Below are 13,726 nucleotides of genomic sequence, written 5' to 3' on the forward strand. Positions count from 1 at the left end.
GCGTTCAAAACTGTATAAACATATGTATGCATTTGGGTTGGTGTTATCTAAATAAACGGTCAAGGCAGAAATCTACTATTGATTAAGAATTGATGCATGTTGAAGGAGCAATATGGTTATTTGCTTATGTTGCGTATGCAAGCTTTTTTTAAGTATGCCTTACTGAGTATAAGCACATAATCACGCTTATGCATTAAACAACACTATGTCATCATAATTTTTTTGACAAGGAAATCCATTTTCCTCCACCTGCCACTTGCAAAACTTGAACAGATGCCTCCCACAACTTTATTAAAAATAGTATTTTTATTTTGGTTTCAACAGAAAATATAGCACCTTTTATAAAAACTACCACCACAATTTTTATGAACTACGAATCTTATGTTTAGTGCAGTATTGTCTTTTGAAGCTTTTCAAGGTCCTAACAAATAAGACAGCACAGATGAAGTCACACTAAAGTTTAAGGTACAAAATAAAATATATACGGAATTTACACATTCAAAAAAACCCATAATTTAAAACACTGTTGACATGTATACATTTTAAACGAGACCATATAGACGGTTTCAGCAGCAACAACATAAACAAATGTTTTTTTGTGGCCCAAACTTAACTTCCGGTAGACTTGCGCATAGAATCAGTAACAAGAGAGTCCCTCTAGATTTTTTCATAGCGAATGTATATATGTTAGCTACAGATCCTTGAATTCTTCCCTACCACTCTATGCACAGCAGTGATCCACGCTTGCCTTATTTCCTCTTCTTTGGGAAACCCACAAGATATTTGTTCCAGAGGTCAGTTTAGCCACTAGCACGACCAATAAACAAATACAGACCGGAAGATAACTTCGGGCCAGGCGCGCAACTGTGGTAATGTGTGCGTGTCTGGTGAAACGTCTATACTGAATAGTAAATATATATTAACTGTACTATAATTTATTAGTAAAGCCTTCCATTTGTTATTACTTGTAGGTCACAAAAGCATATGATACATTGATAAATTTTAAATAATTGTAATATGGTTCACATCTAAAATAGGTCCAGAAAACATTAGGGTAATCATTAATATATTTAAAACCTATTTAAAACAGCGTTAGTGCAAATAATCATCATTTCATAATCTTGGGTCTGGTGTGTCATAAAGCCTCTCCGAGTCCATTTAGTCATTTGAGTCCATCCCAGTCCATTTAGATTGCTCAGGAAAGTTCACAGTCACTTTGGCACATCTACAGTACAGCTGTTTATAGGAGATTATTTAAGAAAGTTATAAGAAAACATTGTTATTGCTATTTCTTGACATATCTGAATATATGTATATTTTTAGTTCTGATATTATCTGTAATGTTCTAAGAAAGGCCCAAACGAGACATACAGTGTAAGAAAATTGTGTCAAATTTGTACCTTATTTTTCTGAGGTTTAATTACTTACTTACTTATGAATTTATGATAAATTTATGTATTTTATAAAATGTAATTAAACCTCAGAGAAAAACTCAGAAAAGTTTTGCTTTATTTGGAAACATTTGCAATAATATTTACCCAGCAAACAATTTTGCATTAAAAACATGTCTAATAGCCTTCCAAACACAGCCCAGTCGCCTAGGCTAAAACAAGGCAAAATTTGGGCTGTCAGTAAAAATGTAACCATAGCCCAAAAATAAAATAAATAAATAAATGAAACAAATACCTTGTAATCACTGTTGACTTTGCTTACATGACGGATTATCAAGTTTTTTTTTTTGTAAAAATGACATGTAACCAAATCCAAGTTTATTTTAGCTTAGTGTGGTTATATAGCCGGGCTATATCGGGTCTATAGTTAACCTTGATGATAAAATGACGGCCAGGTAGAGATTACACAGACAGTGTATAGGCAAAATGTAAATATGTTTATAAAACATCATGTGCTCTTGGATCACCTGTGTCATACAAGCTCCATCTCAGACAGCATGCCAGTCCAGCCTGAATGCTCAGGAAAATCCACAGTCAGTTCATCACCGTCCATAGCTTCACAGGGTAAAAGAAAAAAAAAAAAAAACTCTTTTTTTATACTGGCCAAATAATCAAAGCCATTTCCATTTTAAGAGATGTTAAGACGTTTACAGTGAATTATTTTCAAAATATTTGCCTTTTACAATTCCAACGCTATTCTTGGTGACATCTCCCCAGCCATATTCTGGAGACTCAACTGAGGCTTTTACACGAACTCTTGATCCAGTTTTGAAACTGCAATGGTCTAAAATAAAAAGAAATCCACTTTAACCATGTAAACAGTTGCACAATGCCCCATACGCGCGTAAATTCACAACTCACTGAATAATGAAAAACAACTTTCTCCAAATAATAAATTAATGCTTTGACCAAATACTTAAAATAAATAAACAGCAACATATACACAATATGGTATTTAGTTTACTACCAAATAACACTAATGAATTTAAGTCTTACAGTATAAGACGCAACTACCTAACTAGGTTTAAAAATCAATTTAAAGTGTAATATAAAATACAAGCACCTACATTTTTATTGTCAAATCATTTCTATTGTTTAATTATCCGATTCACGATTTTACATTTCCTTTGGTGTGTAAGTGTGTATTAGTAAGCAAAAGGTACAAATCCCAAAGTAAGCGATGACGCGAGTTATCGTTTCCATCGTAAATCTCTTTTCTTCGACTACAACAAACACACGGATTGTAGGCAACAGTTTACTTCCTGGGCCAGTTGATGTGGACACGACTGCAATTATCATAATTCCTCCCGCTTCGGATTCACAGCCTGTAAGAAGTCTATGTTTTCATATTTTAAAAAATTACTGCTGACCAAACCATGATTTAAACACAAGTTTTGAGAGGTGCAGAGTAGCGCTTGTTGTTTGTCAACTTGGTAATCTGCGTTTTCTGGATCAGATTCAGCTCGTAGTAATAAGGTAATAAAGACGAAATTAACTCCTGTCAGTATTGCATTGCGAGCTGATATTCCAAATACAGTAAGAAGCGTCTCATTTCTGGCGGCTTTCAGAGGTATTTAGGCCAATCACAATGTAATGATTAGCTGGCCAATCGGAGGCAAATCGCTTTCCATGCGTTTCACGGAGGCAGGGCTAAGAGGAGCAACAATAATGTACGGAAAATAATATGTTTTTTTAACCATAAACCATGCAAACACATTGTATTATACCAAATACAAAAAATAACGTTTTTGCAACACAATAGGTGCTCTTTAAAGGTAAATAAAACTAAATTATCGGGGGAGCAAATGATACCCCGTAAATTTAAGTTTGGTGTACCAAGCATATGTTGGCATCAAACTGAATGCAAAGGTTACACTGCACAATGTAAACATATTTGTATATAAAAAAAAGTTTTTGGATCACCTGTGTCATCGGTAGGTATAAGCTCCATCTCAGAGAGAATGCCAGTCCAACCCGAATGCTCAGGGAAATCCACAGTCAACTCATCACTATCTATAGCTATTCAGAATGGAGAAGAAGCTTCTTTAATTAAACTCTTTATTTGTACTGGTGAAATGGTCAAAGCCATTTACACTGAAAGGAATGTAAAGTTTGCAGCAAATTAATTATTACAAAAATGATTACCTTTCACAGTTCCGACGCTATTCTTGGTGACATCTCCCCAGCCATATTCTGGAGACTCAACCGAGGCTTTCACACGCACCTTTGATCCAATTTTGAATGTGGAATGATCTAAATCACAGAGTAAACAGTTGCACAGTGCCCCATAAGCTTGTGACTTTACAAATATACTTATGAAATAAGTTTAAGTCTACGTTTAGCCCAGTATCTGCTCTCTATATTTACCATCAGTTACTAGCTCGATTTCTGATAAAAGTCCTTTCCAGCCTGAATGTCCAGGGAAATCGATGAGCAAGTTTTCATCATCTTTAATATCTAAAAGCAAAGTTTATGTTAAAAGTTTGTGCTTCACACAACTGCCCCATAAAGTAAAATCTGTATCAATGAGAAAAACATGCAGATCTTGCCTTGTACGACACCCTCACTCTTATGTGTGACATTTCCCCAGTCATGTTTTGGGGTGTGAACAGAAGCTTTAACTCTCACTCTGTCTCCAATATTGATGCAGACTTGAGTATTCTTGAGTGTGGCAAGGTCTGAAACTATTAAAAGATTTGTTTCATTACTCGCAAATCCAGTGAGATGCAACAGATGTAAGTAACGATTGGTTACTTTACCTTTTTTTAATGTTTTGCTTATTTCCTCGTTGAAAACGGTCTCCAATCGGTCTTTAAGCTCACAGGCAAGTTTGCTTATGTCCGTATAAGAGCAGCATGGTTTAAAAGTGAGTCTGGGGAAATCATCAGGCTCGGAAGTAGAGGATGCAGACTGAAAATTCTGTAATGAAATTGATTTTTAAAATGCATCAATAGATATATCGCTATATATATAGCTAAAGGATTATTAGGAACACCATACTAATACTGTGTTTGACCCCCTTTCGCCTTCAGAACTGCCTTAATTATATGTGACATTGATGCAGCAAGGTCCTGAAAGCATTCTTTAGAAATGTTGGCCCATATTGATAGGATAGCATCTTGCAGTTGATGGAGATTTGTGGGATGCACATCCAGGGCACGAAGCTCCCGTTCCACCACATCCCAAAGATGCTCTATAGGGTTAAGATCTGGTGACTGTGGGGACCATTTTAGTACAGTGAACTCATTGTCATTTTGAAATGATTCGAGCTTTGTGACATGATGCATTATCCTGCTGGAAGTAGCCATCAGAGGATGGGTACATGGTGGCATAAAGGGTTGGACATGGTCAGAAACAATGCTCAGGTAGGCCGTGGCATTTAAACGATGCCCAATTGGCACTAAGGGGCCTAAAGTGTGCCAAGAAAACATCCCCCACACCATTACACCACCACCACCAGCCTGCACAGTGGTAACAAGGCATGATGGATCCACGTTCTCATTCTGTTTACACCAAATTCTGACTCTACCATCTGAAAGTCTCAACAGAAATTGAGACTCATCAGACCAAGCGACATTTTTCCAGTCTTCAACTGTCCAATTTTGTCCAAATTGTAGCCTATTTTTCCTATTTAAGTTGCTCTTTTATCAGCTTGAATCAGTCGGCCCATTCTCCTCTGACCTCTAGCATCAACAAGGCATTTTAACCCACAGGACTGCCGCATACTGGATGTTTTTCCCCTATCACACCATTCTTTGTAAACCGTAGAAATGGTTGTGCGTGAAAATCCCAGTAACTGAGCAAATATACTGGGAAATACTCAGACCGGCCCGTCTGGCACCAACAACCATGCCACGCTCAAAATTGCTCAAATCACCTTTCTTTCCCATTCTGACATTCAGTTTGGAGTTCATAAGATTGTCTTGACCAGGACCACACCCCTAAATGCATTGAAGCAACTGCCATGTGATTGGTTGATTAGATAATTGCATTAATGAGAAATTTAACAGGTGTTCCTAATAATCCTTTAGATGAGTGTATATATATATATATATATATATATATATATATATATATATATATATATATATACTAAACCAATCATTAATGCTTGTTATCTATATCCTGCTGCTAACAGCACAAGAAGTGTACCTGAAGAAACTGGATGCTGTCGTCTGTCTGTAAATACGTCTCTAGAAGTTCATCCCTTTTCTTCAGTTCAGTGATTTCCACATCCAATTTCGCTTGTAGTTCTGCACCTTGATCCTGATCAGCCTTTTCCTGAGCTTCAATCTTTTTAGTCATCTCTGTGCTTTTCGTCTCAATAAGGCGGGCTAACTCAGCGAAGGCTTTTTTACTGTCCTCCACCGCCTTCTTTGCAGAATACTGAGAGGCAAATAGTAAAAAAAAACAGAAAATCCTAATGATTAAATCCCTGTAAGCCAAATAATCAAAAATGTTCTGTTATGTAATGTTTACACCAGCATGGGACTTACTGAATGGGATGTGATCTGCATTGTCATCCTCTGCAGCTCTTTCTCCTTTGCATGGATTCTCTGCCTGACTTTCTTTTGATTGTCTGTAAGTTTTATCTGAGGATGAAACAGTCACGGTCTGTTAAATCTTACTACAAACATTCAATTATTATTAACTTAAGTTATAAAGAAACCTGTTTCTCATTTCGCTCTACTGCAGACGGCACCGTATCATGGCCTTTGTGGTCATCCAACAAACAGTGCATGCACACGCATTTCTGGTCTGTCCGGCAGTAAACTTCTAATAGCTTGTCGTGTTTGGAGCAAGTTGCTATGATAGTAGCTTTGACCAGCTTGTGTTTCTTCAGCGCAGGAACGTTATTGTGAGGTTGTAAATGTTCTTCACAGAAAGAGCATTGACACTCTAGACAGGATTTGACAGCTTGGAACTTTCTTCCATCGCAGAAATCACATGCAATATCTCCAGGTCCAGCAATACTTTGAGTAAATTCTGACACATTAAGTTGTGTCTCTCTTAATCTCTCCATTATGTCAGCAAGCATAGTACTTCGTTTGAGATGAGGTCTCGTGCTGAAGGTCTGCCTGCATTGAGGACAGCTAAAGGCCCCTGTGTAATTAGTATTCCAGAACTCATCGATACAGCTCATACAGTAACTGTGTCCACAGGCGATTGTCACGGGATCGTTCAGCAGATCCAAACATATCGCGCAGCTGTATCGCTCGTGTTCTCCGAATAAAGCCTCTGCCATTTCACGAAACTGCTGTTTTATCGAAAACTGTGTCGGATAGAAGTTGTGTTGTGAAATCTACGCGAGAGTGAAAGTAAAAGCAAAATGTTTAGTCAGTGTATGGAAATACACTCGCTTGAGGGTTGTAAAGTTGTGAAGAATAAATAATAAGAAAAAGAATAAAAAAATTGTTAATTGTGAATTTACCTGACCAAAATTCGCTATATGCTCGACAGTGGAGCTGTGAAGTGATCGTGAACTTTGTAACCTAGATGTATTTTCCAGTAACACCACTAGATGGAGACTGTGTGTGGGTTTTTTTTAGGGGTGGATTTTTTTAAAGCTTCCTTATTTCAGCATTAAGGGCTGGCCTGGTTCACCGGACAGGTTTTATCCTAGTCCGAGATTAAAATGCATGTTTGAGCTGCCTTAATTTAAAAACCTCTTGCATTGACATAGCTTATATATTTTGTAAGGTTTGCTTGAAAAAATTACTTAAATATCCTAATATAAAAGTCCTGGATTCATCTAAACCCTGTACGGGAAACTGACCCTAAATTTATTACTATGTGTCCATTCATGTTTTTATTTCATAACAAATTTATCTTCCAATATTAATTAACAACATGTAAGGAATAATTGACTATGGATCGTTGTATTATAAGAAAATAATGCACACCCAAGGAGATACCACAATATTACTAAAACAAATTACAGTGTTTCTTTTTATTTTCATGGTGACTTTAAGACATTTGACAGGTTAGGTTAGGTGTGCGGATTACAAAAAATAACCAACATGCCTGGAACATTTCTCAGCCAATCAGAATAAAGCATTGAACAGATCCCGTGGTATAATTTAATATAATACATGATAATAATTTTTTTTAATTAATTTTTTTGTCATGATTCTGTACGTTTACTTTCACTCATTAGAGCAAATGTCAAGATGTTTGATTGATTGGTCTTAACAGATTATGCTAGATTTGCTTTTTTGCTAGAGAATGTGCCAGTGAATGTGCTGTCTTGTATCCAAAAGGCTTTGAGAATAACTGTATAAATTTAATTTAAATGTACTAAAAACTAAATTAGGTTATTCTTTTTTTAAAGATTTTGCCTTTAACCACCCCCACACACTGTGTCATTTTTTTCCACGCTTGGTTATACATTGGGGAAGGTTCTAGTCTGAAAGCATACAAGTGCGTCCTGTTGTACTTTTCAATAACACCATTAGATGGAGACACCTACAGTCCAACGATTTCAGATTCTGTACCACCTTTTCTTTGTACATTAGCATTAACAAAAATTAACTAACTAGTGCACTACGTTTTATTAATTTTTTAGACCTCTTGGCTTTAATAAATATTGCAGGGTTAATCTAACTGAGCAACTGGTTATATATATTTATACACCAACCTACAGCAGTGCATAACTATAGAGGTTAGCAAAACAGCTTATACAAAGCATGCATGCAATGGGATGCTTTTTCTCAGAATTTGCATGGAAAACAGACCAAAAACATGTTTAAAAGGAGAAGCAGCATTTTATGATGACCATTCAAAGACCTCAGAGGCTTGGAAGTGCAAAAGGAAAATCAATTGTGGTGCTGATCCTTAAAAACCCCTTAATATAAACACATTGAAAGTAGGACAAACTCGATTCAATAATGGATAGGAAGCCAGTGGAAAAAAGCCAGCGTAATATTTATATATAAAGACTAAGGTAATATTTTCCTTCTTCTTGGTGCCTGTCACAAGTCTAGCAGCTGCATTCTGAATGAGTTGCAGGCAGGACAGATGGTACTGAGAGATTCCCATATATAGGGAATTACAATAGCCATGCCGAGAAGATGAAAAGCATGTGTAACAGTAAAAATGGGGTTTAGTTTAGAAATAACTCTGGGTTGAAGAGCCTACCTTTAAAAAATGTGATTAGGTGGGTCAAAGTATTTTTTAATTGTAGGCTAATTAAAGTTAAAAGATTAGCATTGTTTAACACCACTGGGCTTTAATATTTCTGGCCAACCAAGATTTAAGGTTTAAGGTCAACTGACTGAAATTGTTTTACATGAAACTTAAAAAATAAAACTTTTGATCTGGATGTCTGAAATTAGTTAGGCAGAGAAAATGCAATTGTTCCAATATAATAATTTCTTTAATTACAAAACAAAATGTTTATTTCAATAGTTGTTAAATTGAACAAATAAAAAGCTCATTGTCCACTCTATGAAATCATAAATTTGGGTACCTCCATATGATTTTTAAAAATTCTTCAAAAACAGGACTCGCATTGTTAAAGTTGGGGCCGGGGGTTGAATCATAGACGCTTTTGTTTGGGTCTCCCCGTTCTTGCGATGGCCTGCTGTCGATCAAGACACGAGCGTCCGCCCCCATCGGCCCTTTCACTGCTGCAGCTGGCCGCCTCGCGCTGCTGCTCACCGTATGCTCGCTCACTGCAATCTGTGCTGGAGAAGCCGGAGCAGCCTCAGTTACACCTTCAGTATTAAACCCGGCCCAAAAACGCTTATGACGCTCGCCACCAAAGAACAGAAATAACACGAGGTGAGTTCGGACGTACTGTGATTATATAATTTCAATACATTTTACATTGTGTAGTTTTACATCTAAAGATCCGCGATGGTTAAATGCGCGGTCGATTTCGAAAAGCGGCATGTTTGCGGAAGTGACCGCGCGGTCCACGATTAGCCGCCTCTGTTATTTTCATATGTATGTCTTGTGTTTCCAAAAAATATCTTTTACCCTCACGTACATTTTGGCGACACGTTAAACGTTTGGAAAAGTGGAAGATGCTGTTTGGGTTGCCCGTAAACGAAGGGAAGTTGACTAGCCAGCGGACCCGTTTGAAAAATCAAAATGGCTGCCATCTTTGTCGTCTCGGCAAAGAGATTTATACCTTTGTTTCTCCGTCTCACATGTCAGGGAGTCTGAGTAAGTTCATTTTTATATTCATGTAGTGGATTACTGTTCAACGAACCATCGTATTAAAAGTGGGGTGTTTGTTTTTACTGGTTTTTATTTATTTTGTTACTCACCCAGTAGCGCACTTTTTGACCACGTCAGTGCGGTGGGGGAGGGGAAGTGAGTCTGGCTGGGTGGAGCCTGTATGAGCAATGATACATTCACTGTGGATGAATGACCAAATGCTGTAAGTTTGCTTTAGTTTAGACTCAAGCTACTAGAAGAACTGTATAGTCTCTCTTGCACTGACTATTTTAGTTACAATTACTTTGGAGATCTGCAAACTTTCTAGATCGTAATAATTGAATGCAGTGCTGGTATGATGGTTGTAGTTTTAGTTGCAGTGGATGCGTGTCAGCTTGCACTCTGGTCTCTTTTTCAACAGTGCTGGGATGTCACCCATGCTTCAGGTAGGCGAACCACCATGCCATTAATATATCTGGTTAACAATGTGGTTATGGGTTTAAAGTTATTGTGTGTGTGATTTTTTTTCTTTTTGGTAACTGTCAAGCAAATCATCTCCATTATGTTAAGTTATTTCTCTTAACATAAAACGACTTTGCAATATATGTGGTGGTATTTGTGTGCTTGCATTCAATGGATTTGTTGGTTTGCTTGTTTTTGCATAGAGTTTGATGTGTATAATGTAACTCATTACCATTGTTTAGCAATCGTCCTATGTCTTCCTCACCTCTCACCTACCCACCAGTATTTGACAAAAGTAGCTGAGGTCCTCTTTGCGCCCTACTCCTCCCAACATACAGACTTAAACATGCACAGTCACACACACAAACACAAAAACTCAGTCGGTCAAGATCTGGTGTGATGACAGATTATGTGCTCTGTCTTGCTGGTTGGTGTCATGTGTTTTTCCTATACTGGATGCATGTTTGTTACTTTTAGGCTCCTGTAACCCTGGTTGGCTGGCCACGGAGACAGGGAGTCCTCGTCTTAATACTGTCGCTCTCCACATTAGACTTACTGTTTGGGGTATCTACTTTCCACTCAATTTTCATTCATATTTAAAGGATTAAAGCACAATTCCAACATTTTATTAGCTTAATCATTTGATGTAATGTTTGAAACAAAGACCTGAAGAAACCCATCTATTCATGCTTTACTACTTTTTAGGTTCCTGTGGATGGTACATGATTCTAAAATGTGATCTGTGGCCTCAAAAATACACATAGTTCAGATTAAAGTTTACATTTGCTATTAAATTACTTTATTGATTCAATGTAATATTAGACTTTAGTTACCAAAGTATCTATGTAATTGCAAGACCCTTTTACATTCCTATTATGTATTTAAGTAATTGTTCTCACATTAGTTATTTAACTGATCTTATATTATTATTATTTAATGTAATTATATATATTTTTACGTTTTTCCATGAAAATGATTTTCCTTATTTTTATGCTGTGAATGCACTTTGCATAAACAAGTGCATTTTAGACAGAGTTAATATTTTTCAGGTATTTTAACAGAATGGTTTATCATCTTAATACATGTAAAAAGAATTTAGGACTGTGCACTGACATTCCCTATCCCCTTTTCTTTTCTCTAGGGTAAACATGTTCTCCAAGGGCACCAAGCGTAAGTTTTCTGATGGTGGTGAAGAGATATCAGAAGAAACCCTTATCGGAGCCAGGATGGCATCTTCATACAGCTTGCAACGGCAGTCGCTCCTGGACATGTCCCTCATCAAACTACAGCTATGCCACATGCTGGTGGAGCCCAACCTCTGTCGATCGGTTCTCATTGCCAACACGGTTAGGCAGATTCAGGAGGAGATGACTCACGATGGCAGCTGGCAGGTGGTCACCGAAGCATTCTGCAGTGCAGGCCAGAGCCCATCTGAGCGCTTAGTGGCCACTGAAGTCCTCTGCCGGTCACGGGAGCCGGATGCAGAGCCTAAGCTTTTATCCGTCATCACCTATGAAGGTTGCAGAGAAGAGGAGGTGGTATCTGACGAGACATTGTGCTCCGTTTCAGTTAGCGACGCTGTCTCGAACGTGTGTCTGGCAGGAAGTATAGGCCAGTGCTGGGAGAAAAGTGAGCTCGTTGATGTGGAGGGGGACGAAGAGGACCTTGAAGACTCCAGGCTAGGCTCAGGAGACGATGAAGAAATAGATACAGAAGATGAGGCTTCCAGGAAGGGTACAAAGACCATAGGACAAGTTTTTGGAACATTTGAAATAAAAAACAGCTCATCGGGTCCTGACTCTGCACTTGAGGAGTTATTCTCAGATGTGGACACATCCTATTATGATCTGGACACCATGCTTACAGGCATGCAGAGTGCGCCCAAGACGGGTCCTTATGACCTCCTCGACAGCTTGGCACCTTCACACGGTCCCCCTTCTATAGTGTCTGCCCCAAATTGTCGCTCTGATCTCAATGAACTTGATCACATCATGGAAATCATTGTGGGCTCTTAGGTTAGACCTTGTTTGGAGGTTTCCATGCTGACTTATTGTTACTGGCTTTTCAATTTTGTATGGAAAGCAAGTTAAATCTGGAGTCCTTTCAAAGGATAGCCTTGATTTAATGAACTGACCATAGTTGTTTTATTTACATACCCTTTGTATGTTTTAATGTTTCTTCTTCTGTATTTGTCTGTCCAGACATGCTGTTTTGTTTAATTTATTTGTTATAACACTACAGAGAGCAGAACAAGATGTATACAGAAGTTGTAAAGCCTGGGATATTTTCATATGGAGACAAAAGATTGTCTAAAATTTGTACATAAATATATATTTTGTACTATAGATCCTGCTTGTAATATGTCACTGTACATTCTGTACATGTTCTACAAATTGATTTAATGGAAGAGAGTAGATTGTCTTATCTAGCAATGCATTCTTCTGTTCATCAAAGTCCACAAACTGAAGGAACTTCATTACATATTAGAATATAGAAATGACAAGTATACATATAATGATGCATGTTTTACATTTACATGCTCATTTGCACAGTATTTTTCTTCTTCTCATGGTTTAATTGCAGTTATCTGTCAATCAGCTCAGCCATAAGTTTTATTTGTTGTTAGACCTCAAAGTTCTTATATTTGTCTTATCAACAAATGAAGAATAATGGGCCAGCCCATTCTATATTGTGACTTAATTTATTTAATTTATTTACTGCAAACGGTGAGTGTTGGCTGTGGTCAAACTCAGGGTGGTTTTTTTTATTTCTAGAGGAATTAATAGGCTTGGTTAACAAAAGCCTTTGCTCATATTAAATTTGGATCATGTGAGAATCGGTCACAAAATTTGTGCTTGGTCAGTTTATTTGCATGTGTTAAACATTTTATTATGGGCAAATGGCTTGGGTATATGTCTGTTAGACCTTTGGACCCCTCATACTAAGAAAGCAAGTATAGTTCTATGCATTGAGTGTCAAAACACACTTTCTATGCATTAAGTGTTCAATACGCATTTAGTACAGTATTCTTTTTTTAAATATAATTTTGACTTGAGTCAACAAGAGATGGTTATATTTTATCATGCATTTTCCCCTTAGTTAATACTGTATATTATTTGGTTTTGTTTAAAATGAATTTTTGCATAAACTATGTTTGTGCAAACCATGAGTTTACACTTTGATAACGGTTTTCTGTTGCATTGTTTCACACTTAAATTCCAAGAGGAGAAATGTTTTTTATTGTATGATCTTAAACTAGTATAGAATATAAACATTTTATATGAGCATTGTAGCTTTTTTAACGTTTTTTAATAAAAGGTACAACTTATGAAAATACTTGTGGTGTTGTTCATGAATTAACTAACATTAAAACAAGATCTCAGTATTATCAAAAAGTCATGAAGGTTTGTGTGTAAATAAATATATAGAGAACATTAGAGATACAAAAAAAATGTAATATTCGAAGTTGTAAGAGAGCAAAACCGGTTTTGAACTAGACAGCGAACCCTTGACGTCAATTCTCTCACATGTGACGTCAGTAAACGTGACGCAAATAACGTCAATGTTTAAATCCCACCGTTCCATACTATGCATTAAATTGCATTTCAAAAACGTGGTTTATTATATAACCCATATAGTTGTGATGATGT

At 37.0% G+C, this 13,726-nt stretch overlaps 2 protein-coding genes across 12 annotated transcripts; one reads left to right on the forward strand and one right to left on the reverse strand.

Moving 5' to 3' along the window:
- Positions 1-419: 419 nt before the first annotated feature.
- On the reverse strand, positions 420-9,057 carry LOC129430077 (uncharacterized). 2 transcript variants are annotated; one of them, XM_073856046.1, is made up of 12 exons: positions 8,920-9,057; positions 6,121-6,753; positions 5,948-6,043; positions 5,604-5,837; positions 4,211-4,370; positions 4,001-4,135; positions 3,819-3,908; positions 3,597-3,704; positions 3,375-3,470; positions 2,128-2,235; positions 1,919-2,006; positions 420-1,236 (listed from the first exon to the last, which is right to left on the reverse strand). In XM_073856046.1, the coding sequence occupies exons 1-11, from the start codon at positions 8,923-8,925 to the stop codon at positions 1,924-1,926; spliced, it is 1,749 nt and encodes a 582-aa protein (XP_073712147.1). In that variant the 5' UTR covers positions 8,926-9,057; the 3' UTR covers positions 420-1,236; positions 1,919-1,923. The 2 variants fall into 2 exon arrangements, with proteins under 2 accessions (XP_073712147.1, XP_055043072.2); XM_055187097.2 differs by lacking the exon at positions 8,920-9,057 and adding an exon at positions 6,883-8,826.
- cdca4 (cell division cycle associated 4) lies at positions 9,043-13,412 on the forward strand. 10 transcript variants are annotated; one of them, XM_055187111.2, is made up of 4 exons: positions 9,043-9,233; positions 10,036-10,060; positions 10,554-10,640; positions 11,218-13,412. In XM_055187111.2, the coding sequence occupies exon 4, from the start codon at positions 11,225-11,227 to the stop codon at positions 12,089-12,091; it is 867 nt and encodes a 288-aa protein (XP_055043086.1). In that variant the 5' UTR covers positions 9,043-9,233; positions 10,036-10,060; positions 10,554-10,640; positions 11,218-11,224; the 3' UTR covers positions 12,092-13,412. The 10 variants fall into 10 exon arrangements, with proteins under 10 accessions (XP_055043086.1, XP_055043084.1, XP_055043085.1 ...); XM_055187102.2 differs by lacking the exon at positions 10,554-10,640 and adding an exon at positions 9,729-9,837 and having other exon boundaries at positions 9,124-9,620; XM_055187105.2 differs by lacking the exon at positions 10,554-10,640 and adding an exon at positions 9,732-9,837 and having other exon boundaries at positions 9,124-9,620.
- The last annotated feature ends 314 nt before the right edge of the window (positions 13,413-13,726 follow it).

The sequence above is a fragment of the Misgurnus anguillicaudatus genome, chromosome 18 (assembly GCF_027580225.2).
Source record: "Misgurnus anguillicaudatus chromosome 18, ASM2758022v2, whole genome shotgun sequence".
NCBI lineage: Eukaryota > Metazoa > Chordata > Actinopteri > Cypriniformes > Cobitidae > Misgurnus > Misgurnus anguillicaudatus.

Bases quoted from the DNA above. Each gene is read 5' to 3' on its own strand.
- LOC129430077 (XM_073856046.1), bottom strand. The intron at 3,471-3,596 runs GTAATCATTTTT...CATTCTGAATAG, and splicing joins TAGCGTCGGAACTGTGAAAG to CTATAGATAGTGATGAGTTG. The intron at 2,236-3,374 runs GTGATCCAAAAA...TTTTTATTTTAG, and splicing joins TATACCTACCGATGACACAG to ACCATTGCAGTTTCAAAACT.
- cdca4 (XM_055187099.2), top strand. From the start codon at position 9,803: ATGATACATTCACTGTGGATGAATGACCAAATGCT. The intron at 9,838-9,982 runs GTAAGTTTGCTT...TGATGGTTGTAG, and splicing joins TGGATGAATGACCAAATGCT to TTTTAGTTGCAGTGGATGCG. The intron at 10,061-11,217 runs GTAGGCGAACCA...TCTTTTCTCTAG, and splicing joins GGATGTCACCCATGCTTCAG to GGTAAACATGTTCTCCAAGG.